This window comes from Dendropsophus ebraccatus, chromosome 2 (assembly GCF_027789765.1).
Source record: "Dendropsophus ebraccatus isolate aDenEbr1 chromosome 2, aDenEbr1.pat, whole genome shotgun sequence".
In the NCBI taxonomy this organism is placed as follows: domain Eukaryota; kingdom Metazoa; phylum Chordata; class Amphibia; order Anura; family Hylidae; genus Dendropsophus; species Dendropsophus ebraccatus.
The window spans coordinates 72,528,803-72,556,729 of NC_091455.1; the positions used below are offsets into that span (position 1 = coordinate 72,528,803).

The 27,927-nt window shown below is 38.9% G+C and overlaps 1 protein-coding gene across 4 annotated transcripts in view; it reads left to right on the top strand.

Annotated features, from left to right (window-relative positions):
• The window catches only part of PTPRM (protein tyrosine phosphatase receptor type M), a 597,029-nt gene that overhangs the window by 464,785 nt on the left and 104,317 nt on the right, over positions 1 to 27,927 (top strand). For all 4 annotated transcript variants that reach the window (XM_069957755.1, XM_069957756.1, XM_069957757.1 and 1 more), the window contains 3 exons: positions 4,341 to 4,492; positions 8,772 to 8,846; positions 20,217 to 20,401. In XM_069957755.1, coding sequence (XP_069813856.1) covers positions 4,341 to 4,492; positions 8,772 to 8,846; positions 20,217 to 20,401 — 412 coding nt within the window. The remainder of the gene's footprint in view (positions 1 to 4,340; positions 4,493 to 8,771; positions 8,847 to 20,216; positions 20,402 to 27,927) is intronic.

Genomic DNA, 27,927 nt, shown 5'->3' on the forward strand with positions numbered 1-27,927 from the left:
CCACCTATGGGGTAATTATAATCTGGGGCTAGGAGCAGCGTTAAGTGGGAGAGTGCCAAACGATCAGTGGAGGATCGATAAGTGCACCTATATACTTTTTGTGCATTTTATTTTTTTTATGGGATTGCTGGAGTTCCCCTTTAACTTTGGTGAATTTTGTAAGCGTAAAAACACATGGGCTCCTGGCCAAATAAGGCTGTTTTTTCACCCTAACAGGAAATTTTACAAAAGGTCTGTGTTTGAAATAGGTCATGAAGAAAGACTTTTATAAACATCTTAAGATTGCGTTGCTTCTGAATACATCATCCATGTACATCACCATCTTTTTGTGTAACAAACATCCACAAGAGAAAAATCCCGTCTTTCTACATATGTGGTCCCTATTCTAACTCCAGTTTGACTGTTTGTTAAAGGGGAACTCCAGGTAGAGGTTAAAAAAAAATGAAACTTCTGCAGAAGCATAAAGCATTACTTACCTATCTATTCCATTTTTGAAACTACAAAAAATCCATTTGTTTGGAGGGTTTATGTTCTGTTTTGTGTTTCTGCACTTCCTGGTTTATCAGTTGTACACAGTACTACAGGTTCCAGAATGCAAGGCTTTCCCTCAGCTGTTCATCACAGTCCTCCACCCTGCCTATTCCCCGCCCAAAGCTGTTGCAGAACATCTAGGCTGTGTTCACACATTGCAGTTTCATTGTGTTACTGAATTATTTGCAGTAATTTATGATTTCATTGTGGTCCCACCCACACAACACAATGTATTCTCTACCTGTAACACCAAACAGCACGCTGTATTCTCTACCTGTAACACCACACAGCACGCTGTATTCTCTACCTGTAACACCACACAGCACACTGTATTCTCTACCTGTAACACCACACAGCACGCTGTATTCTCTACCTGTAACACCACACAGCACACTGTATTCTCTACCTGTAACACCACACAGCACGCTGTATTCTCTACCTGTAACACCACACAGCACACTTTATTCTCTACCTGTAACACCACACAGCACGCTGTATTCTCTACCTGTAACACCACACAGCACACTTTATTCTCTACCTGTAACACCACACAGCACGCTGTATTCTCTACCTGTAACACCACATAGCACGCTGTATTCTCTACCTGTAATGCTGATATTAGAATAATGACCTTTTTGATTTTTTTTTTCTTTTCATTTCCATGCATATATTATGATCAAGCATCTGTTATCTTTGAAGTTGAGCCTGACAATAAGGCTCTGATCCTCTCTGCTGTTTAGCATCATTTACTTGTGTTACTGCATCATTTTTGTGAATACGCTGCAGTACTGCAGTGACACTCCAACATGTGTGAACACAGCCCTAATTTCACTGCACAATTAGAAAAATCAGTGCAACACCTGCTTCTGGCTGGTCAGAGATGGTGAATCACTCAGGGGATTGGGTTATCCAGCCAAGCGTCCTGTGACATCACGCCCTGCCCCCTGTCTGCATCATCAGCCTGATCTTAGCAAACACACACAATGTGAGACAGAGGCATGTAAGATTTGTCTCCTAAGGTGGGAGAACAGAGGGAGCAGGAGACAATGTGGATTTGCACAGGGGCCATTACAGGTACGGTAATACATTGTATAGACACATATATTTAACTTTTAATAGAAAACAAGTTTTTCTTATCCAGAGTTCCCCTTTAATATTGTGAAAATCATAGAAAATATAAAAAAGTATTGTGATCTTTTAATAATAAATTATACATGCACAGTGTGACTCCAAATTGCACTGATTAGCATAGAGGAATAAAGTTGAAAACGCAGAATGAATGTAACATGACTGACAGAATAATATTACAAAAATATGTGCTGCAAAGAAAAGCTACTTACAAAATCTATTTAGTTACGGTCTATATACCTAGGATACCAGTGAACATCAAGACATTCTGTTTCCAGAGATGGGAAATATGAACAATGCAGATAAATTACTTTGCTTTGATAAATCATAACTGGATTATCTATACATTTCAATAATAATGCTGGTTAAGATTAAAGTGTATTGAGATAGAAATGGTATGAGAGAACAAAGCAGTGTGCACAATGCGCAGTCTTATAAAATACATATTTGTATTATAGCACTTTCTAATAAGTTCTTTCTTCATGTAAATCAATTAGCCCCTGCCTGTTCCGGCAGCTGCATTCAGGGTGTTTCAATACATGTGAGATTCAGCTCCCCAGTTAATTGTTCTCAAAAACATATTTGAAAAGGAGACAGAGAGAATGGCTGAAGAGATCAGTCACAAAGATGACTTGTTTCCATTGTATGTGGATCTGTCATCACATTCTGCTGCCCCATGTTAGGTTGTGCGGCTAGGTCTTCTCTTCTATTAGTTAAAATGAATATATTTACATATATATTGTGATTCAATGGCTTTATCCATGTTTTCCAGGCAGCCCTATCGCTGCATCCATCTTTTTCAGGCAGCAGTATTCAAATGGCAAGTGTTTGGGTTTGCGTATACCCAAACGTATTGGAAGTATGCTCATGTGTAATGGTGATTTTTGCCTTTCCTTATGCTGCGTTTACACGGAGCGATAATTCGCCCCAATCGATCGTTTAATGATTTTGAAGCAACAATTTGGTTTTCAGAACGATCAGCATTTAGACGAATAAATCGTTAGAAAAATCATAAGAAAATTTGTAAGAAAAATCGTTATTGCAATAGTTTTTAAGATCGCTTAAAGGACACCTGTCACCCCCCGTGCCGGGGTGACAGGCTCCCGACCCCCCGTTACAGCCCCCTATACTCACGTGATCCCGCCGGGTCCCTCTTCCTGAGCCGGTCGGGTCACGGAGATATCAGCGCCCGAAGCCCGGCGCGCGCTGACAGGAGGATCCGATGCCTATAGAGAATGAATGGGGAGTCCGATGCTCCGTCATTCTCTATGGGCATCGGGCTCTAACGGGCGGGGGCGGGAGCCTGTCACCACGGCACGGGGGGTGACAGGTCCTCTTTAAGCCCATCTTTTACATAGGGTGAATCTTTGAAAGACTGTTTACACAAAGCGATCTGCGAATTTTTAGCGAACGACGAACGATGATTTGAGAGCATGTCGATAGACCAAAATGAACGATTTTTTGCTCATCGCTTTATTGTTTGCTGTGTTTACACGGAACGATTATCGCTCATATGCGATCGTTATTGCGAAAATTCGAACGATAATCGTTCCGTGTAAACGCAGTATTAGTCCCTGATAGAAACGATTAGAGAATACATCAGATTCTAGTTTATGAGCCTGGTGTATCCACGAGAGGAGACACCTGACCCTGCCTTCCTTCTTCCTCTCAGAGGAGCAGGAGACCACTCTTATTTCCCAACCTGAGGAGCAAGAGAAAAAAAGGAAAAAAAAAGTTTTAGGCACACACTAGTGGTAACTTTCATAAAAAGCCAGTCAATGATAAAAAAAAACCCTGCAATATCCCAGAAACAACACTGCGAGTTTGCAGCAAAATGCAGATACGTTTCCCTGTAATTTTTAATGAGATGACATACTTGCAGCAGGATTGTCATCCTGATGCAAGTATGTAAATGCCGACCCCCTTAAACCCCCGTCACCGTGAACATACTTTACCTTATTTGTGCTCCGGATGCATCTGAGGCTCCTGACTCCCGTGGGTCCCGCCCAGCCAATCAGTGACAGGGTGGGGCCGTGCACTGATTGGCTGAGCAGGACCACGGGTCCTCCCGCTGCGAGTATGTAATCTAATTAAAAATTACAGGGAAGGTATCCACAACATATTTCACTGCGAACTCGCAATGTGAAATCCACTGCACATACGGTACGTGTGAACACACCCTTAAATGGAGCAAAGTTGTAATACCAATCCGAGGACAGGTGTGACGCTGTTTATGAAAGAAATCAGACACATTTTAATATTCTTTTTTATCAATTAACTATTGTACCCCGAGAGAAACCCACCCAGTCGCAGGAGAACATCTAAACTCCTTACATGTACATGTCTTGGTTGAACTTGAGTGACACATGTCTTTCTTCAACCGTTCCAATGATGTAACTATGTATGTCTGTGGTAAGATTCAAGACCAGAGCCCCAGCAACTACAGGATGACACTGTATTGTCCATGAAATCCTGCATTGCTTGAGGTAATTTTAAGCAGAAGCCTAACTTGAAGCTCCTTGGATCCCAATAAAAAATGTGTAACAGGGCCTCTCCAGATGCCATTTGTTTTATTGTTATCTTTTTATGTGGTAGAAATGCCTGATACTGCACCTCTGCACCACCTATGGCTATACCCTGCTGCTAAGCTGTAGTGAAAAATGTCTCCTATTATTTTCCAGGAAACTGGCAAAGAAACGGAAGGAAACCCTGAGCAACACTCGACAGGAGATGACAGTGATGGTGAATTCAATGGATAAAAGCTACACCGAGCAAGGCACTAACTGTGATGAAGCTTTCTCTTTTATGGACACTCACAATCTAAATGGCAGATGTAAGTTGTAAATGATTTTGCTTCAGCACTTTGTTTTATTTTTACTAATGCATGAAGGAGGAGGCAATTGAAGTGAACATGAGTGACTTTTAAGACATTTTTCCACCTCATTAACCAATCAATTTAATGGACAAAATAGTCAGTTATGGAAAATCAGCATCTCCCATGCTGTGCCTTAAATCACTTTGCGTTTTGAACAGCCGTTGATGCATTTCGGATTTTTTCTCTAAATAATCATAACACGCTATAAAGTGTATAGCCAGGAGCCTGATGTACTTTCTTTAACATATGGCATGCATTATTTTCATTTTGCTTATTTAGGACCATCTTGGAAATTGTGCTTTTTCAAAAGACGTGACATTTTTGTCCATGTCAGACTGTCAACTTCTAAAATAAACTTGTCATCTATACAAAGTTCAGCCCTCCGATGCCATAGTAAAGCAGAATTAATTGTTGTGTGACATATGGAAGTGTCAGAAAATAAAATATTCAAAGCGCAGTAAGTAAAATGCCTTCCAGTGCCCACCATACATAAAGGAAGAAGTTGTTCTGGCATTTTCAATAACTAGGTTAGGTCTATGGACTAATGCCGTGCTCTGCAGGTTACCACTTCAGTCAGTTGTCTCAAGTGCGCTAGCCCTTGATTCCTTTGCACAAATGAAAATCTGATGAGATTAAGTGAGCAGCACTTCAGGAAAAACATATTCTCTATAGCATATCTAGTTAGTGGCTTAAAGGGGCAGTGCATGGCTCCTATATTTAAGGTCCTTGGAGTTGAGCATTGCCCTGCACTAGGTAAATATATTTTCTAGTTTCTTTTAGGATGTTAGGATGTTAGCGGGCTTCCAAATTTTGCAGCGATTTTTCAAATTTTCATGAAAATTTGAGCTATGATTTTGTTATGGACCAGTTCAGTTCTGAAGTGGATTTGTGGGGCCTGTATGTTAGTTACCCCCATAAATCCCTCCGCTATAAAAATTGCACCCCTCAAAGTAGTCAAAGTAACATTTCATAAGTTTATTAACCCTAGGTGTTTCGCAGAAATTTAAGCAAGTTGAAGGGGAAATTTAAAATTTTCATTATTTTGACATATATTTTATTTTAATTAATTTTTTCCTCTTACACAGCAAATACTAACTGAGAAATACCACTCACTATTTATTCCCCTTATTTCAATGTTTCTAGAAACCCCCATATGTGGCCGCAGTGCGACATGACAGAGGCCTGGTGAAGTTTGGGGCCTTTTTAATTTCACTCGCGCGGCTCCAGGGGGGTGAAGGGGGGGGGGGTCGGAGGGAGTGGATCTCCCTCTGGCTGCTCCATAGACACAGCGGTCAGCCCGACTGCGGTGTCTATGGGGTTAACTGCCCCGGGGGGGGGAGCCCGCCCCCCCCCCCTCCGGGCAGAGGCAGCGGGGGGAGGCTGTGTGACACAGCCTCCTCCTGCTGCCTGATCGCCGCTGGGACAGAGGGGGAAGGCAGGGACAGCATGACATTCTGGGAACGTCATTTTGCGGGAAGTACCCGCATCCCATGACGTTCCCGGAACGTCATATTGCAGCAAGGAGTTAAAGGACTGGTGTCACCTTCATTTTATTTTTCACTGTTAAGTGAACTACGTTTTTGCAATCCGTTTTTTGAGAAAAACGGATTTAAAAAACTGATGCGTTTGTGTGCACCCGTTTTGATCCCTTTTTCCATTGACTTCTATTATAAAAAAACGGATCAAAATGGATCTTAACGTACACAAAAACGTAACAGATTGCAAAAATGTAGTGTAAACCCAGCCTTACCCAGCCAATTAGTTTTTCTAATGTTTCTAATTTTTTTAGTAAATTAGAATTAGAAATGTATAGGAGCTGGTATGATATTATTTCTATATCTTTCCAAAGCATTTGCTTGTATATAGCCTTGTTTTAAGGCCCTATTCCACCGGACGATTATCGTTCAGATTATCGTTAAATCGTTCGAATCTAAACGATAATCGTTCGGTTGAAATGCAGTTAACGATTAAGGACCGAACGAGAAATCGTTGATCTCTTTATAAGACCTGGACCTATTTTTATCGTTGCTCGTTCGCAAAATGTTCGCATTAAATAAGACATCGTTCGGTCGTTCGCAATAGATACGAACGCAATAGCGAATAAATAGCGAAGAAAAAACGATCGCAATTAGGATCATAAGTAACAATTATCGTTCCAGGGAAATGAGTGAACATTTTCAGGTCTTTCGCAATAGCGGTCGTTTGAGATTGTTAATCGTTAACGATTATGCGAACGATAATCATCCGGTGGAATAGGGCCCTTTGTCTGGCTATTGAATATTTAATTTTATAAAAAAAAAAAAAACACACAATGGATTATAGACTGCTTAGGCTATATTCACAATCTGTATAAAAATGACCGTTCCTTAGCATTCATTAAAAAATGTTCTTTAAAAAAATAATACATTGTGTGAACACACCCTAATAGATTTGATGACTGACATGAGCGCAATTTACCACATCTAGAAAGTTAATAGCATGTTTATTATAAGCAGTAGGGAACATATAAAATCTTAACCTGGCAAAAATGTATTCTACAAAAAAAGTTAGATTTCATTGACCCAAATGAAAAAAGATCACCACTGAAATTAATCTCAGGCTTAAAAAAGGGAAATATTTGCTATATTTCTAAAGCTAGCCGCATGGTCTCGTCATATACGATTAGCATAAGATGTGTCCCTGTTGTCCTTCTATTTCCCCAGTACATTGGCACTCAGCCCACTTTGGTGAATAAACTTCAGCAAAATGTCTAATGAAATGTCTAGGACAGCATAATATATTGAGATGTGCCGCATAGTAGTAGCTTTATGGTATAAACAAAAACTGGCTTTGAAGTTGATGAATCTTCCATAGCTATTGAGGGCTTACCTTCTGAGCTGAAAATGGCAATATATTCTGGTATATAAGTGACATTGCACGAGTCTAAAAAGCCAAATCCCTTTTCTCTGACACTTCCCTAAATAGTTTCAGAAAACTGTCACAACTGCATTGATGTATGTATCCGTGTATGCATAAAGGATTGTTTTGTCTAAATCTTTACATTTTAGGCGGATCACAATTGTAATGCACATATTAATGTGTATAAAGACGTAGTGTTAGGAAATGTAGAAAAGTATGCAACTTAATGCACATGTCTATGTTTAGCTATACGCTGAAGAGGTTATGCAGGGTTGGGAAAACATAGATGTTTTCCTCCAAAAATAGTGCCACTCTTGTCCTCAGTTTGTGTGTGGTGTTGCAGCTCAGTTATTTTGAAATTAATGGAGCTGAGTTGTTATACCACACATAACCTGAGGACAAGTGGGGCTTTGTTACTGGAAGGAAGCAACTCTATATTTCTAATAAAAAGTAACCCCTTCAAATGTATGTATTTTTTCCTATGAAGTTGGGGAATTCAGTTAGAATATGGATATGACATACATCTGCAAATGTAAGGTTTCCTTCAAATTATCTTTGACACTAAGGCCAGCTTTACACGTACCGGATTTCACGCTGCAAGTTTTCAGCAAAATCCGCTGCAAATCCTGGTACTGTTATCTTCAATGGGGTTACATACCCGCAGCTCCCATCGGTCCCGCGCAGCCAATCGGTGACTGTGGTGGGGTTGTGCACTGATTGGATGAGCAGGACCGACGGCAAGCCGGAGCTTCAGATGCAGCCGCGGTCGGTGTTACATACTCGCAGCGGAATGAAACCTCATTGAAGATCACAATACCAGGATTCACAACGGATTTTGTTGCAAATTCGCAGCGTGTAATCCGCTGCGAATCTGGTACGTGTAAAGCTACCCTAAAGTATAAAAAAACAAAACATACATTATCATCATTATTTATTTATAAAACGCCCTTCATTCCAGAGTGCTATACATGTTAGGTATATGCTTTTTAAGGACCGAACTGCATAGCATGATAGGCTATTCCTTCCCCTTAAAATATGTATACAAGCATAACAATGTTTTACCAATAAAAGTCAAAGGTATGTTGAGAGATGCGTTTCAATGCATTCTTGATTGTATGCAAATGTATGCAGTTCACAGATAGCAAAAATTCACATATGAAGAACCACTTTCTTTTACACATAAGGTTATTGGACTATGACTTTTATATATGAATTACAATAAATGTTCACCAGGTGCAGAACTGTTATATTTGGCAGTATTTTATGGTTTGGTGTGCGTGACAGATGACTTTTACTAAAGCTTCTTGTGTGTAATTTATACATGTGTCTTTATCTACAGCCGTGTCCTCACCTTCATCATTCACAATGAAAACAAACACACTAAGTACAACTGTGCCTAATTCATACTACCCAGGTAAGCAAACAAGTGTTATTCTTTATGTAGCCTTGTGTATTCCTTCTGTTCCAGACCAGTGAGAGGATAACACGGTTATGTGGGACCCGTGATGAAAGTGTCAGTGTGTCAGTCTTGCTTTCTAAAGCACAGTTGCACATAGCTATCAATGAAAGAACTAAGAGCAATAACACTGATGATAACTGTTAACTCTCTCTTTCCTATCAGAAGTTTAGAAGAACTCGCCTGAGTTGTTTTTGGAGTGTGCGAATCCTCTTAGATTTTCATTATAATTCAACAGCATACTGTATTTGATGTTCTATACATGTAGACGCTTTGGCCTACTGAGCAGTTTAATATAGCAGAAATGTTATCTGATCTGTTATTTGTAATGTAGAGTAGACCTATCATAAAATAAAATTTAACTATTTTACAATAAATTTTCCAGAATGTCATACAGTGATAAAAGAGGTTGTGCACGAACATAAAATGTAGCTTCAAACAATATTGACTGGTGTTTTATCAATGAGAAGAGCCATTAGTGTCTGCTCAGTGCAGGTCTGACTGCTGGGTTCTTATTAAAGCAGACCTGTCAGCAGGAAATTGTGTATAATAAAGCCTATGGCTACATTGGGCTTCTCATCGAGTTCTAGGCATACTTTTTTTATTAATTTTTTTTAATCTCCATAGTCCTTTCTAATGCTGAGATGTAAGCCTTTTTGTTAATATGTACATGGGATACAAGTTGCCAGGTGGCATCTCCCAGCACATCAGGATTAGCCAGCCTATCTTCTATCCCCTCAGCCTATCCCCTTTCCCTAAGCCTATCCCCTTTCCCTCAGCCTATCCCCTTTCCCTCAGCTTATCCCCTTTCCCTCAGCCTATCCTCTGCCTTCATGCGTCTGATGACAATCAAAGGGGGGGAGGGTGTAAATGTAAACGAGAGGGCACAGAGGGGTTGAATAAGAGGATTAACCTCGGGCTCTTGCCCCTGCTAGGGTATGTTTCCTGGCAACTTGCATCTTAATTACACATTAAGAAAAAGGCTTATGTCTCAACAATAAAAAGGACTATTGAGAGACAAGGTATCCTAATGAAAAGCACTATGTAGTTATTGGCTATTTTTACCCTGTAAAGCTGCTGATAGGTCTACTTTAAAGAGGTTGTCCAATGTTCAGTATTTTCTTTTTTACTTCTGCTGGTTCATATAGCCTCCACTTTCGAGACAAACTTGTCTCAGGAGTGACAGTCCGCTCAGGCAATCACTGGCCGAGGTGCTGTCGCTCCCAAGATGAGTTTGTCTGGAACTGGAGGCTCTGCAGTCAGCGGGGGACATTAGCAATGTTAGCAGGGGACATTATGGGAGTGCGGAGAAGTATAGGATGTTTATTGTTTTATATGCACCAGCAGCAGTATATAAAAATACTGAATACCGGGTAACCCCTTTAAGGGCTTGGCATACTTATTTAAGTCATGTTTTAAGACTCTTAGTTATAGTAAGACACTGATTTTAAGGGAAAACTACCTTGGGAAGGTGGTGTGAGAGTAACCTTGCATACCCTTCTTCCCAGAATTCCCAGTGGAGTATGAATGGGCTGTTATTCCTCATATGTCTTTATGATGCTTTCCCCCTTTGGATTAAGATAGGCCTCTCAATAGCAAGCCAGCACCCTGCACTGACTAGGGTCAATAACCCCAAAACAACTGTCTACAGATGGGTAATCTCTTCTTCTGGAGAGATCTCTTCTGGCATACAGTACATTCCCAGTTATTTTTTAAGACTCCTAGTTGGAGTGAGACACTGACTTTACGGAAAAGCTGCCATGAAAAGGTGTGTGTTTCTGGAAGAAATAAACTTTTATTTATTTATTGTTATAAAATAGCTTTAAAATTTACTGTACAAAACTTATTATCATTGCATTTCTGGAAACTTGTGTCCAATGCCTTATACGGAGGTAACACAACCTTATATTTTCTTTAAACAATGTAATTTGTGAGCATGCGTACAACTGCTGCATATAAGTAAGCAAAGCGTAGCACTATTGTGGAAATAAATCAAGGTATCCACTGTGTTTTCCAAGGCTCCACAGACCCCTTTTCTCAACACAGTATAGGAACGACGCTAATCAGATATTAATGGCATCTCAGATTGATAGCTCATAAATACTGTAGCTGTGTTTGTGATCACTGTGACTATCTGATATTTTTATATTTTCAAATAATCTCTTGAGTTTATTATATCTGTGACAGCAGCAAATAAACAGCTGTAACAGTACTGCTATAATATAGCTTAGTAGTCTACTATGTTAGATAGCCAAATTCATTGTAATATCGTGTGTGTGATGTGTGATAGATAGAGAGATAGATATGGAATTTGACACTTTCTATTAATACCATTTGTAATAATGTTGGTTACTTTAATATTTAATAAGAACATCCTATGAACCCTACCATAACCCTGTTTATTTTCACAGGTATTGATTTCTTCTTCAGGGTTCTATTACAGTACCTGACGTGCAGTATATTTATGACAGCATTTTGTTTTAATAAGCATGATCATTGTAGGAGCAGTCATTTCTGGGAACAGCATCACTTGACCTTGCCACGCTTGGAGGAAAGTTCCCTAAAGCACTCCAGCAAAGGTCCGTAATGTCAGAGAAGCTTGCAGAGGAAACTGCTCCTAAAATGGCATGACTTATTCACAGAACTGTATATACTCAGCACGGGGGTGGCAGAAATATCTCCCTAAACGTTCCCTTTATTTTCTGTTATTATCTGTTTAACCTAATGTGAAACCTGCAGGTAAATATGAATGTGTTTGGTTACAATACAGCCGTCTGTCTTAAAGTGAATCTGTTGGGAGTACCAGCCTGTGTGTCAATTATTTTCTATTTTCTCCCTCTCTCTCTCTCCTTGTGTTCTCTCTTTCTCATTCTGCTTGGCCTTGCTTGTGGTACATGGCAGATCCATTTGTGCCAACTGCAATTTTAGGTGAGATCATTTCCCTTCATAAAAGTTATCTGTACAAATGACTAGGATAGACAGTGGTAGCAGAAGAGACTTTCCCATGCGTCCTGTGTTTGGCTCTTCACAAAGCAGTGACTGTAGTGATTCTTACACATGCAAAATGCTGAAAATGTTATGAAGAAAAGTATTTTTTGTTTATTAAATGGTGCTACTAAAATTGTTCATTCAAACCTATCACAGCTTTTGCCCACATGGCTTCTACTACAACATTTTTGTGGGACACTTTTTTTTTCCACTGTGACTGCTTGTCGGAGATGAATATTTTCTGAAGTTCAACATGTAACAGAGGAGGTCAGCATGAAGCTATTGAGCTGATGCTGGACTACAACTCCCATCAACCCATCTTTGGCAGGAAATGCCTAGGTTGATGGGAAGTGTAGTCCAGTACATCCTGGAACATGAAATGCTGGCTTCTTCTGATGTGGAATGTTTGTCTGGAAATGCCATGCCTCTGTCTTTTCTTCCTTTAACATGGATAGCACAGTGTCAGTATTAAGTTCACCTTTATTTCGTCACACTTGTATATCCACAGCTTTCAGTCATAAATTGTAGTATATATGCTTTTCTCTTCATTGAGAACACTCACGCTGTCAGTTTTCTGTGCATATTATTCTTTTATACACAAGATCAAAGCTTAAAATAAACGATTCCATCATCAGATGGCAATATCGAAAAAGCCTGCAGATATCAGACTGTAGATCAATATGCATCTTCCTTATTTAAACATTTAAGATGTCTTCGAGGCTCAGAGAGTCATCTCGCCTTACATGGTTTTATTTCATTGGACTTGGACTTGGATGTCAGATGTTAATTCTACATCCCTATTCTGCAGACACAGATTCATTTATCTGATTGATTTGCTGTCCAGCCTTTCCTGCCATCAGGCAATTTGGAAATTGTAGACATTTGGAAATTCTATATAATCAAGTCCTATAAATGAATCAGTCCAAGGGGAAGCATAACTTGAGAGATTTATTGTATGTTTTCTGCTATGAAGTAACTTGTTTCTGGGCTTTTGGCCTTTAACAGTGATGACCTGTGATACCTGGGAGTAGATTTCATACCCTTGCTTTTGGATCTAATCAATAATTAAACTTTCAAGATTATTAACACTATTGATGTACGAAAAATGCAATTCACAAATTGGGGGTTGTGTTAAAGTATTAAAGTTCTCCATAATAGCAAGGTCGGATAAAGTATACAGAAAACAATTTGACGGAAGTGGCTGTAAAATAGTATATGCCTATTATCACAATTACTCAATGCACTAAATATCTGTGCCAAAAAAAACCTGAAGCTACAACATGTGGTAGGCTGAAAGTTCAAGAGAACTAAATATTAGTGTATGTAACTAACAAAAAATGTACAGTAACATTAGTAAAGGTATGTCTCATGTCCCACTAGGCCATGCTCTATGTCAACCTTTAGTCAAGGGCTGAGAAAGAAATGCTATAGATACCTATTCAAGTAGTGATAGCTGTGTCTGATATTCCAGTTCAGAGTAGGTCAGTCTATTCAAGTGGAGGTGTCTAGGCTGTAATTCTTAATGCATGTGTCACAGAGCTTGCTCACAAATCTGTCCTATATAATAGGGTCTGGAGATGTTTATTGTATCTATGTCCATGAGGCTTGCCCTATAACATGTCACTAAATGGCTCAGACAAGATGGCAGCCCCCATAATAATGTACAAATAAAAAACGTCAAACAGAAAATAGAAACAGATTAGAAATAAAACATGTTCCTGTATCTGAGTTTAATCAGTAAAAACAAATATAGGTGATACATTGTCTTTACATGCTACCTCCTCAACATTATTGTTCATAGCACAGGTCCTTAGGTGTCTACTGACAAATACAGCCCTGTTTACTCAATTTTGTAGCCCCAGAGAACTTCTTTTAGTGTTTCCAAGAGAGATTTGCTACTGGGCGGCAAGGACCTGTGTAGGATTATCCTCTCCAGAGGAACTGCATTGCCCTTAAAAAAGAGGGTGAGCAATTGGCTCATGAAAGTTAAGAGTGGGGAAAACATTAGGTCCTGCTGTTATAGATGGCACCTTTGCTTTGGACCCCTGGTAGCGCTGTACACCACTTCTATTTTGGTTCTGTGTGTACATCATATAATCATGTATCATTTCCTCTTGTGCCTATTTTTTACATACTTTATATGACCAGCAACTATGGTTTAACTGTGTCAAGTAATGCAATACAGACCACTCTCTGTTCATCTAGATAGTTTTCCACTGAGCCTAATATGTAAAATAAATGATTACCTTAAAGGCTGGATAACCCCTTTAAAGAGGAAACATGACTTGAAACACAAAGTGACATCCATCACAACAATAAGGCTGAATTACATAGTAAAGTAGTAGTAGCCTATTGCACGACTCGGTAATCATGTGGCCCTTTGCTTTAAGCAGCCATCTGCCTCACGTTACCTATTACATGGGAAAATCGACTGGTGACAGGTGACGATTTTTAACCATGTCAGAATCAACAAGAGACACAACAACAACGACAACAGAGAACAAGCAACTGAGCATGTCAACACTTACACGGGACGTGCATGTTGCTCATTCTAATTTTTCATTAATTTGAAGGTACTTGTTCAAAATAATAGCAATGAGGCATTAAATTTGTGAAGTAATTCATTCTATGGGATAGCAGGTATTAATTTGGCTCTTATTTAGGGTAGGTGGGTTGCACATATTGGTTATACTGTAGTTAGTGTTCAGCAGACCTGTCAAACTGTTCAGGTTTGGCAATGTTCTCTGGACCTGAATGTTAGTCATTTGATTCCCTGCAGCTGCAGAAGTTGGATAAAACCCTAGGGAGTCCTAGAAAACATGGATACAGCCATAGACTGTATCCATATTTTCCTGGCAGCTACAGTACTTTGTGAAGACAGTAAGTCATGGTCCTGCAAAAATCACACACAAGGGATCATGGATCATTGGATATGTCAAATATTTGAGGAGACCATGTTCCTCTTGAAAAAGAAATAAGTCATTTAGCACCACAATGACCCGAAACACACCAGTAAGTTCTTAGAAACAATGGTTATGCCACTAAATAGAGTAGAAATGAAATATTAGAATTATTTTTAGCTTATACATAAAATTTTGAGGAGTTGTTACCAGGATAATAGTAACATTGCATGGCTGTTGGTGAACAAAAGAGCCGCCACACGGGTTCCTTGGCATGTGGGAGCCACCCACCCAGCCTTAGAGCCACCCATTGAGTTTTTTTCAAGGTCATTGTCAAAGTCATTGAACTTGTTGATGATTTACAGTTTATTCAGTCATAGAAAACATCACAGAAAAATTAAATAGTGTAAGTCTAAAATGCTGTTACCAGAACCTACAGAACTGATCCATACTTCTTTTATGCACATTTGTCTTTGATAAAGAGTTTTATCTAGCAGATATATGTCCCTTGAGGGAAGAAAGACAGAGTTTGGGTGAATAAATCTGTGTGATTTAATTGCAGGATTATGCTAAGCCTATTAAGTAAAATCTTAGATTTTATTTTGTCATTCCCTTATCTCTGTCCAACACTTCTGACATTGAAAGTATGATTATAACGGGTATTAAATTCATAGAAGGGGTAAACAATAGATTTTTGTTGTGCATGGCACACAGTTTTGTATTTTATTGCGTACACACTGGCTTGCCAGTGTTCTGTTGTTTCACCCTGTAAGTAATCAATCTAGTTTCAGAAGGGAGCCCTCTACTCTGAAGTGATACAAGATACAGTCAGAGCTTATGTCAAGACTGGAGGACACACTGTTGCTTTCTGCTTTGAATATACACCCTGAAAAGTTTCCTTTATTTAGGACATTAGTTAAGGGACTGTCCTGGCACTCTGGGGATTCCTCTACGTATGTAACTTGTGTTACTAGTCTCTGCTGCGTCTCAGGACCTGGTGCATAGGAGGCAGAAACACTTACAGTGAGAGGCTTGCTGCATTCTTAATGAGAGGATTCCTTTACAAACCTTATTAGTGTTCTTCTTCATATATATTGTGCTTGTATAAAGAAATAGATCTTTATATGCCAGTACAGTAAAGAAAATTTGCTGCAAATAGATAGCAGCGGCACTCACCAACTTGGTATAGATGCTTTTTTTCAGGTCAGGTAACAGACAAAACAAAACAATCGTAGTTCAGGTTTAATTGAATTGCACTATGTTTTGTCTGTTACCTGATCTGAAATAAAGTGTCTATACCAATTTGGTGAGTGCCGCTGCTATCATCTATTTGCCACAAGTACCATATGTGTCATCAGCTGAGCACTGCTAGTTGGACTGTGAGCTAAAAAGGTTTGGGTGCTGGAGTGGTCCACAATTTTGAACATCTCAGCTGGCTAACATTAAAGAAAACAATATAAGGCTACGTTCCCACGTCGTAAGAGACCGGCCGTTCCGTGACCCCGCCGGTACACGGAACAGCCGGTCTCTGAAAAGATCATCCCGGCCGGTACTCCAGTGATCTTTCGGGCTGCAGATTTCTGATGCTGGCGCATCCCTGCACACCCGCATCAGAACTCTCCACTGTACGCTATGTAGCGAGTGCACATAGTGTGCACTGACATGGTAGGGGGCCGCTGAAAACTGACATGTCAGCTGTTTGCGACCCCGCTAGGCATCCCGGCCAGAGTGTATACTATGATCCCATGGAAGGAAAGGCAACGTATAATTTTGTAATGATCACGGCCATTGTACAACGGCTGTGATTTTACGAAAATATACGTTGCGTGAACATAGCCTAACACTGCATGGCTAGGTTCACATTATGTAAGAAGGGCGGACATCTTTCACAATAACAGCCATCATATTTTTGAATTAGCGGCTGTTATTTGCGCAGTGTTATGAAAAATGGCTGACATTTTTACATAGTGTGACCCTAGTATGAGGGTGTCTCATTATATAGATTATATAAGGTGGATGTCTCACTATATAGATGACAGCTAATAAAAATCATAATTGTTATTAACGGCCATCCATATAACGAGATGGATGCCTTTGCCCAATAGAGTATGTTCCCAAAGTGGAAACACAGTCTATGGCTCACACATTGTTTTTTTAAAATAATAGCCATTGGTTTAAATTTCAGTGATTCCCATAGAAAGCTAATACAAACAATGGCTGGTAGTTCACACAATGCATAGAATAATGGCCGTTGTTCTCAGTGGCCATCGGATTAACGTTCAAGACATTTATTGGCTACTGTTATTTAGCTCCCACTAGCCAGAAACCTACTCCACACTGATGAGGGGCAAAAACCCTGAAACAGCTGTCTGTGGATTGATACCTTGCTTGGATTTCCTTAATTGGAGACATTCCTTGGCTTGGTTGTTCCTTCCCGGAGGAAGGTCTGGCTAGTTCACTGACGTCGAGACACGTGATGGTGTCTCTGCAGTGTTCTTTTGCATATTTGCGTTATTTAACGAACAACAGCCATTATTTTAAGTTGTTCACACATTTTTTTGCTGTCCTTTCACTATAATTTACACAACATTAAATGGAACTTTAAAAATTACCACACGCAAAAGAGTGTTAAAAATCGTCCATCTCGAACCTAAACTTAAATAATGCACCAATGGTCGTCATTGTAATGACGGCTGCCAAAGTATGGTAAATAACGGCCATTATTTAACAATAAAAATTAAATTTATCTAAGTAAAGTTAGTAAAAAATAGCTGCGCAAACACAATTAGATTAAACAAATTCTACTAAATGAACATCACATAACAGTAAATAACATAGTTAATATCTCTTTAACCCAGTTAATAAGAACAATACAGTTAAAATATAATTTCTGACATTTAAATTGTACTTATTATTTCACCAGCACCAGGATACATTGAAAAACTGTCCTCTCGTGAAGCGGGCAGTCAACGGAACGGCTGGAAGCACCGTAGACTGCATGGTAGACATGCGTCTTCCCCCCACTTTAGAATAGGACGGTATACCTGTAGGAGTTTTAATATATCAAGGCGCTGGCGAAGTTATAGGTACTCTTTAAGGCAGTGCTCCCTGACTCCAGTCCTCAAGAACCAACAAAAGGCCATGTTTTAAGGATTTCCTTAGTATTTCACAGGTCATGTAATTATACTCAGTGCATCAGGTATTATCACAGGTGTTCTTTGTATGGGGTATCATCAAATCCTTGATGGTCTTTGAGGACTGGAGCTGGGCATCACTGCTTTATGGAATTAAATTACAAAACTTTCAGCATATAGCTGCCTTGTTCTTTTCATTCTTTGGTAAAAATTATAGGAAAATATATTTATTTCAATATTAGTAGAAAAATAAGTGCAGAAACAACCTTAACAAAAATGTTACTGGCAATTTTATTGTTGTACAGTATACTTAAAAGATGAAATAAGTTGAGGAATAAGGAGACCTATTAAAAAAACTAGAATGGTCCATGGATAAAGCAGTCAATAATTTCCTTTTTGTTAATAATTTTTCATACAATTGTAAAACATGTTAGCTACTGTGCATTTTATAATGTTTCTTCATAGCAGAATACATACATTTAAATAAAAAAAAAAGAAAAAAGTTTAATTTCTTGACAAAATCCAATCCAATTTAGCTGAAAAATTCCAAGTGTTAAATAACACGAATACAAATGCGTCTGTAAATACAGTCTGGATTTTATTTGATAATGTTTTCAATGAAGGAAAAAAGCATTTATTTCCCATTATAGTGTAAAATACTATTGTGAAAGCTTGAATACTATTTGTGCTGCTTTGAGACCATTATTAAAGATGTTGCATGATATGTAGTTCTTAAAATTGACAAATGATTTTTATGCGTTATAAAATTGTACATATATATATTTTTAATATTAAATATCTTCAGTGTTACATTTTGTACGGAAGGCTCTGTGGGGGTGGGGTGGGGGGTGATCGGGGACAATTTTCATTTTTCGTTACTGAACTTTTGTTTCGAAATGTTCTGTCTTTTCGATGCATTCTGGTCATGGCATTTTTAATTTTCTGTAGAAAATCTGGAATACCAGGACCAGAATGGGAGTTTGAAAACCAGGACTGGACCAGAATCTCATGAGGATATGGAGTTAGGTTGGATATGCTGTGATACAAAAATTTGATGGATTATTTGACAATTAAAAATAAACAAATTAAATGACGTTTTTTTGTCCTTTGTGTCGTATCTTATTTTTAGGCATGTTCTAGAATGTTTCTAAGTATCTGATCGTAATTTAATGTCCCTTCATAGAAGTACCATATATCTCTTTTTTTACACATGCATGAAATGCATTAATTATTGGATACTTCATAATGAAATGGCAGTTCATTGAAAACAGACTGTAATGTAATTTTTAAGTCAGACCACCAAACACTTTGCAGGGACTTATGACATAATGACGCACAATATCTGACCAAAAAACAAGTCTGCTCCCTTATAAGCTGCACTATTGATGGCAGATCATCCCTAGATAAATATATTAGTAAATGATTACATGCATAGATCTCCAAATTAAGAAGTGAATAGACCGTACTGTTTGTTATTGATCTATATTCCCGCTAGGTATATGACATACATATTAGTGCCTATTAACCTAGTCCTTATATGATGTGGCTTTTTTTTTGGCCCTTTACCCTACCTCTTCATTTTATTTTGTCCACTGTCAGGAGCCAGACTGTTGATACTGAATACATTTTAATTGCTTATGCCCTGTCTCATTTTTTTCCTACTCTTTTCCCTCCTGATATGTATCTTCTTTAAAGTGCCAATTAATGGTAAGTTGCCCTTCTTACGCTCTGAAGAAACATCCATGGGGGAGGTTTATGAACTTTTCCAGTGCTGGTTGAGGATCCCAAGTGCACTCTGGACATACTCTCCCAACACTGGATAAGAGCAAATGATTGTGGGAACCTTACAGGTTTTTAGTCTACCACTGACTCACTGTTTCATGTTGGTTTGTGTTTGAGTTTGGACCTGCTTTATTTTGTTGTGTTACAACCCTGGAATACATTTTTACGTTTGTGTTAGCTGCATGAGAATGAATGGGGTAAAACTCCAAATCCACTTTGTTTGTCCACCATGCCAAGTGTTCAACCATTGTGTTTCATATTGTTCCATATGTGTATGATATAATGTTCCTACTTTCTTATTACCGTGATTCACTGTCCAGCCCAAATCTATTACTGTGGGACAATTACAATAATGTTTTTTTTTCTTTTACAAATAATGGATTGTTTCCAACTAAATGACATGATCTATATATTCGTTCTACCTTATTTACGTTCATATTTTTTTTTAAAGGAAACCTTGCTTGTGTTAGGTTTATATGATTTTATAATGCTAACCTGTGCTTTATTATGTTTTCTCTTTATAGATGAAAACCACACCAACAGCGAGACAAGCAGTTTAGCCCAATCCCATACATACAAGAAACGGGAAACAGTTGATGTTCCCTATCAGACAGGCCAGCTTCACCCAGCTATCCGGGTAGCTGACTTACTGCAGCACATCACACAGATGAAATGTGCTGAAGGCTACGGATTCAAAGAAGAATATGAAGTAAGTATAAAACTCAAGCACAGTGTTATGGCAGGAAATGCCGTAGTAAGGTATAATGCAGCAGAAACTTCAAATGCCTGTTTCATCTTCTATAATTTCCAAAAAGAACTTTCAATATTTTATTTTGAACATTGATTATTAATATTTTAGGTTCAGCTAGATAGCTACATAACAGGTTTGAAGAGTTGACACCATTGCCTTTCATCTCCACTCCAGCTGACAGGATATGAACTTGGAGGATGTGTGAATTCTGAATTCTCTCATTGTTAAATGTTTATCTGTTGGGTAGGCAGCTCACGTTATATTGATTATATACTCGGACACATCCTTCTCCATTAATCTTTCTGCCTTTTTACTTGAGATGTGACTTTACATATTCATTTGGTAAACTTAAGATAAATGTATGTAAAAGTCATTTGTTACCTTTACAGAATAATATATGGTAGCTGGTTTAAGAAAGTAAAAAAATTATTTCACTTCAAGCTCAGTTTGTATACTTTAAAGTGTTGCTATCTAGAGACATGTAAAAAAATGTAATTGGTTTGGGGTCAGGGTTCTGAGATTGCTACAACAATCTGGAGGAAGTGCTTAGCTAAACACTTCTCTTTCTTACTATAGACTTGTGCTGCGTTTACACGAAACGATTATCCTTCAAATTTTCGCATAAACAATCACATTTGAGCGATAATCGGACAGTGTAAACACAGCAAACGATCAAACGACGAGCGAGAAATCGTTCATTTTGATCTTTCAATATGTTCTTAAATCGTTGTTCGTCATTCACTGTAAATTCGCAGATCGCTTCCTGTAAACAGTCTTTCACGGATTTTACCCTATGCAAAAGATGGGCTTAAGCGATCTTAAAAACGATTGCAATAACGATTTGCCTTACAAATTTTCAAACGATTTTTCTTACAATTTATTTGTCTAAATGCTGATCGTTATAAAAACCAAATCGTTGCTTCAAAATTGTTAAACGATCGATTGGGCGAATTATCGTTCCGTGTAAACGTGGAATTAGCATAGAATCTGTCCACTGCAGTGAGGAGAGAGACAGGGAGAGAGAAGCACTTAACTGAGTGTTTGGCTATGCTCACACAACGTTTTTTTCAGCTCAGTTTAAAATGATGTTCGTTATTTTGAGTCTAAAATAACGAACGTTATTTAGCAGCCCGGCCTCCCCTTAGTGCAATGACTGGTGTTTGCACATTATTCTAGTTTGGGATTACTAATTGAACTAATTGGGTGTGGCTTAATTGAAAAGTCCATTGAATTTAATTGTAAAGACGGAGAAAGAACAGTGTGTGAACTACTAATAAAAAACGTCACCTGTTTGCAAACGACGTCCAGAAATAATGTCCGCAGCAAAAACATCTATTATTCAATACACTGTGTGCATTGGACGTCCGTCTTCCCATTGACTTCAATGCATTGCCACTGCAGTCAGTTAAATCGTGGCAAAAACGGCCATTATTTTAAATATGAAAATCAGCCGCCTTTTCTATATTTTTGACGTTGTGTGAACATAGCCTTTCTCTCTGTTCCTTCAAGCGATCGGTAGGGTCTGAGCATTGAGACCTTGACCAATCAAAACTTTTATGTCTCTGTGGTGTTTGGTCTTATTCAGCAGGTACACTCCTTTATAACTTAGTTGTATGGAGCCCTTATAGAGCAACCATGAAAGTCTATGGGGCTTCTACATGAAGAATGCCGATTAAATCTAGGGGAGAATATCTCAATAATAAGACACTGTATGAAGCACGATATAAAGACCTCTTATGTCTTACCGTGAATGACATGTCTTTTTTCTAATCCAGATACAGTATGACTCTTGCCTCCAGTTTGGGTGTGGTAGACAAGAGTGGTGCTTTTTCTGGAAGAAAGTAGACATGTTTTTCTAATCCTGAATAACCCCTTTAATTTATGCACATGTGAACCTAAGCATGTATAATGTGTATGAACATCTCACAAATTACAGTTTTTACTAAAATACCTTTTGTTTGCATAAGACATCTGCGTAAGTACACATTTCATTTGAAAATGTGAATTTTCATGCAATATTTACTTATACTCACTGGTGCAAGGGTACTAGAAGGTGACAACTTGTAGTAATTACTGTTAGAGGTGATCTAACACCTAAACACCCAATTGCTTGTTACTCAAGCATTTTTCAGTACTAAACTCGAGTAATGAGCCCCATTGAAAACAATGGGAGACTCGGGTATTTAATAAGGGTGGAGAAGGGGCTAAAATTATAGTTACTGCGTAAGGCCTTATTACACCAAAAGATGTCTGACAGATTATCTTACAGATTTTTTCACCCAAAGGGCCCTATTCCACAGTAACGATAATCGTCCGGATCGGCCCCATTTGGCCCGATTCGGCCAATTATCGTTAGTTGAAATAGAACGATCAGCCAATGATCGTCTCATCGGCTGATCGTTCATTTAGGGCCAGACCTAAGATCATCGTTCCCCCACAGCGCATCGCTACGGTTGAATAGCGGTGCTCGGCGGGTGACCGACGATTTGACAAGCAGCAGCAGCATCATACATTACCTGTCCAGGATTCTTCTCCGCGCTGTCTTCATCCCCGGGTCCCGCGCACTCTATCTTCAGAATGGCCGGTCAGCTGACGGAGCGCTCAGCCAATCACAGGCCGGGACCGCCGTGGCCTGTGATTGGCTGAGTGTGGCCTGTCAGCTGACCGTCCATTCTGAAGATAGAGTGCGCGGGACCCGGGGATGAAGACAGCGCGGAGAAGAAGCCTGGACAGGTAATGTATGATGCTGCAAGGACATCGGTAACGATGTCCTTGCAGCCCTCGCTCAACGATTATCGGCCGTGGAATAGGCCCAGTAAACGAGCGGCGATCTAGCAGATCGCCGCTTGTTTACATCGTTGATCGTGCCCTCCTCGGCCTGTGGAATAGGACCCAAAGGCAGGAATGAGTTGAAAAGAGGAGAAATCTCAGTCTTATCTTTAGGACCTGTTCTCTTTTTATAGTCCGTTTTTGACTTTGGCTGAAAAAATCTCTCAGATAATCTGTCAAACATCTTGTGTACATGGTGTAATAGGGCCTTAGCTTGTATCTTCATTAATTGCGGACACGCAACTACGGACATGATTCGGATATCGGATATATATCGACCCTGTCTGCCTTTGCACACGCCCATTCATTGAAATGGATGGATCTATGCAAATATGTACCTTATTATGGCTTTCCAGGGGTTTTTTTGCTGCACAGATCACAGCCTTTTTATGGGTCCATAGCAACTACAGTGTAACAGGGTACATAAATGGGGACTGTATAATACTAATGAGTGAAAGAGGCCTACGTTTATGTGCAAATATATGATTTAAAGCATTTGTTAAAGATTTCCTATTTTTGCACAAAAGTACATGAAGGTAGACATGGTTGTCAACAATTTGTCAAGATGACTGCTTTCAGAAAGTGTATAGGATTTAGGGGCGCCCTTATAATTTAAGAAGTATAATGCCTTTATTTTATAGCTTGTTACTTTTTTGGGGGTCCACATATCAATTTGTGTGCATTTTATGAGAATTTAAAGTTTAAGATAAAACTCAATGAAGGTGCCTTTGTGTTTAAAGTGCTGGGTGACATTTTATTGATGTGCTAGGTGTTTACTTCAAAAATATATATATAGGTATTTTGTATGGTTTTTTTACCCTTTGTAAATTAATTTTTGTATGCATGAAAAAAATTGCCCCAGCTACCAGTAGTACAAAATGTTCCAAAATCCCTGACAGTAAAAGGGTTAAAAGGTAGTGTTGCCTGTGATTTTTTTTAACTTTATTCTTTACATAGGCTATGTTCACACAACGTTTTTTCAGCTCCGTTGAAAATTACGTCCGTTATTTTGAGTCTAAAAAACCGGACGTCATTAAGCAGCCTGGCCTCCCCTTAGTGCAATGACTGGTGTTTGTACATTATTCTAGTTTAGGATTACTAATTGCCCTTTGGGTGTGGCTTAATTGAAAAGTCCATTGAATTTAATAGCAAAAACAGTGAGAGAACGGTGACAAAAGACAAACTGTGTGTGAACTACTAATAAGAAACGTCTGCTGTTTGCAAAAGGCTTCGGATAATAATGATCATGTTCATTATTTTGACGCCTGCGGCAAAAACATCCGTTGTTCAAGATACTGTGTGCATTGGACGTCCGTCTTCCCATTGACTTCATTGCATTGCCATTGCAGTCAGTTAAATCTCGGTAAAAACAGACGTTTTTTTAAATATGAAAATCGGCCGCCTTTTCAATATTTTTGACGTTGTGTGAACATAGCCATACTGTGGTGCCCTAGGCAATCGCCTTTGGTTCCACATACATGAAAGAGCTGCAGTCCATACTTAAATGTTATTTAAAGCCATCCAGTTATTGTGTAATGATTGCTCTACTTGTCCAAACCCCAATATCTATATTTGGACGAGTGCTAAATTGGTTTCTTTGCTTCTTTTTGCAGCTCTAGTAATCGTTGTGATATTTCTTTTTGCTCAATAATTAAAGTGTTCATTACAAGTGAGCTTTAAACACCTGTTCCATTACCATTCTTTATGGGAGCGGGTCTGAATCTGAGGAGATATTTCTAAGCACTAATGAATTAAGCCCCAGGCTTTTACAGAATAAATGATTTACTTTAGCTTTCTTGCTTTTGATCTTATGTGCACTATTGTAGCAGAATAGAGATAAGGTAGGATCAGAGAGGCAACTGTCAAAGGGAAAACTATGTCAGAAATAGAAGTTGCAGTTTCTGTTTGGCATAGCTCTGGCTTTCTGATTTTATGTTTTCACTTCTTAGCTTCAGAAAAGAATATTCATAAGAGAAACATATTTGAAGCTATAAACCACGTGCAGTAGAAAAGTGATATTTTTTACATAAAAAAGCAGTATAATGATTGCCAATTTCCATAAAGGGGTGTTTCAATCTACGTTAAACATAGCTTCAGCCCTCTCTAGCCTCCTGTTTGTGCCTGCCAGAGGTGGTTAGGAAGACAATAACAACCGAAGTGGGTGAGTTATGCAATTTGTGTAACTCTCATTCACTGTAGGCTATGTTCACACAACGTCAAACATAGAGAAAAAGCGTCCGATTTTCATATTTAAAATAGCGTCAGTTTTTGCCGCAATTTAACTGACTGCAATGGCAATGCATTGAACTCAATGGGAAGACGGACATCCAGTGCACACATCAAAATAATGAACATGAGCATTATTTTCGGACGTCTTTTGCAAACAGTGGAAATTTTTTTATTAGTAGTTCACACACAGTTTTCCTTTTTCCACCGTTCTTTCTCCGTCTTTACAATTCAATTCAATGGACTTTTCAATTAAGACACACCCAAAGTTCAATTAGTAATTCCAAACTAGAATAATAAGCAAACAGCAGTCATTGTAGTAAGGGAAGGCCAGGCTACTAAATAATGTCTGTTATTTTAGACTCAAAATAAGGGACGTCATTTTTAACTGAGCTGAAAAAACGTTGTGTGAACATAGTATACCATTGACTGATGTGAAAGGGTAAAATTTTATATTGACTACTATATGGACAGTACAGAGATCTCTGTAGTGATCTTTATACTCCTAGGTCTGTAACCATGACAAGGGGACATCCTCTATGTCTAGAGGAAAGAAGGTTTTACCACCAGCACAGATGTGGATTCTTTACTGTACTAGCAATGAGCCTATGGAACTCCCTGCCACATGATCTTGTCATGACTAATTCATTAAATAAGTTTAAGGGAGGCCTGTTCTTGAAAAATATAATATTACAAGTTATGGGCATTATTCTGGTTGCCATTGGAGCCGGGAAGGAATTTTCTCCCTGTGATGGGGCTATTGTCATCTGCCTCATAGGGGTTTTTGCCTTTTTCTTGATCTAAAAAGTTGAACCTGATGGACTCTTGTCTTCTTACTTCCTTATTAACTATTAGCCCTGTGAGCTACAAAGCTTATTTAAATAGCTACAGAGTTATGTAAACTGTGTATGAGTCTACGCCTTTTGTGCAACACCGGTAAAGTTAAAAGGAATCACTGAAATGGCGTAACTCATCATTTTCAGATGTTTTTGGTTTCCCAACTGGTCCTGGTGGTCCAAATTATGTGAGAGGAAGAAAAACCTGTGGGTTTTAGATGTGTGACATCTAAATGTCTCAGACGAGAAAACCCCTTTAATTTAAAGCTGCAAAATATTTTGACTGTAATAATGGCTCATTGGTGTAAGGCACAGCAACACCATGTACATAGATCTTGCTACAGTGCCTATATTTCTCTATTTCTGAAAGTATGTATGATACTGAAGGTAGGTGTGATACTGGTAGTTCCATTGAGGCACTGCATTGTGGCCTAGGGCAATGCGTCTAGGGGAGAATACCTTTAAAATACAACTATTTTTCTTCCTTCTCATAGAAAATATCTGTTTAACTCAGTGTGGCTCAAATTGTACATTGAAGCACAGTACAACGGAGCTGATTTACAACAGGCTATGCTGCCTTATTTGTGATCTGTGTAATATGGATTCTGAATATAGCCATATGTTTAAAGCCTTACTCATGCAGCCAAGTGCAAGTTGGTCCCTTGAGTTCAAAACTTCCTTTAACACTTCTGTATGACTGATTTTCATATCCTATAAACTATATTAACTCCTTGATTCACAGTTACTGAAGCCACAGATTGAGCCAATATAATTAAAAGTGTCATGTGCCTATTTTGTTTCCAAGATATAATGCTTATGGACTGATAGGAAAACTATGCAGCATTTAAATCCCCTGTTCCATGCACTCGCATTAATCGGCTTCTGGTGAATTGTACAAATCCAAGTACATATGAGAAAATTGTCCTAAATTCATGAACATTATATAAAGCATACATGTTAGCTCACCAGATGATGACAGCAGAACTGTTTGTTCCTTTTTACTTAAGATAATAGATGAATAGCCTAAAGGCAATGGACATCTTTAGAAAGCATTTTTCTTGCTTTGTACTTATTATGTACACAATCTGAACTGGTGTCTAAAGGCCGTATTACATGGCACGATAATCCAGGGGAAATGAGCACCATACTATCAGTTCAGTGCTCACCTCCCCCTTGTTCCCACACATTACCTGGGCTATTACATGCACAGACAGTAAATGGGGAGCAGCGGGAGGGGCCATGGGAAACAGCGAGAGGGGTCACCCAAATGATCCTTAGATCGTCCGGGCTGTCCATTGAAGTCAGCGGCGGTCTGTGGCCACTGCTCCTATTTCATAGAGTGATGCGCAGCAGAGCATCACTGCACAAATCGTGCTCTTTCAACATGTTAAAAGACCATGATCAGTCGACATGCACAATGTTGTGGCCTTCTAAAATGTCCTATTACACAAAACAATTAGCGGCGTGAATGGCCTGTAATCAGCCAAGTAAAGGTGATAATAGGACTTTTACTCTCTTCCCTCTCCCTGCTTATATCTGTTAGAGCAGAAAGTCCATCTGATGGTAGAAATTTTTTTAATGAAGACAATATAA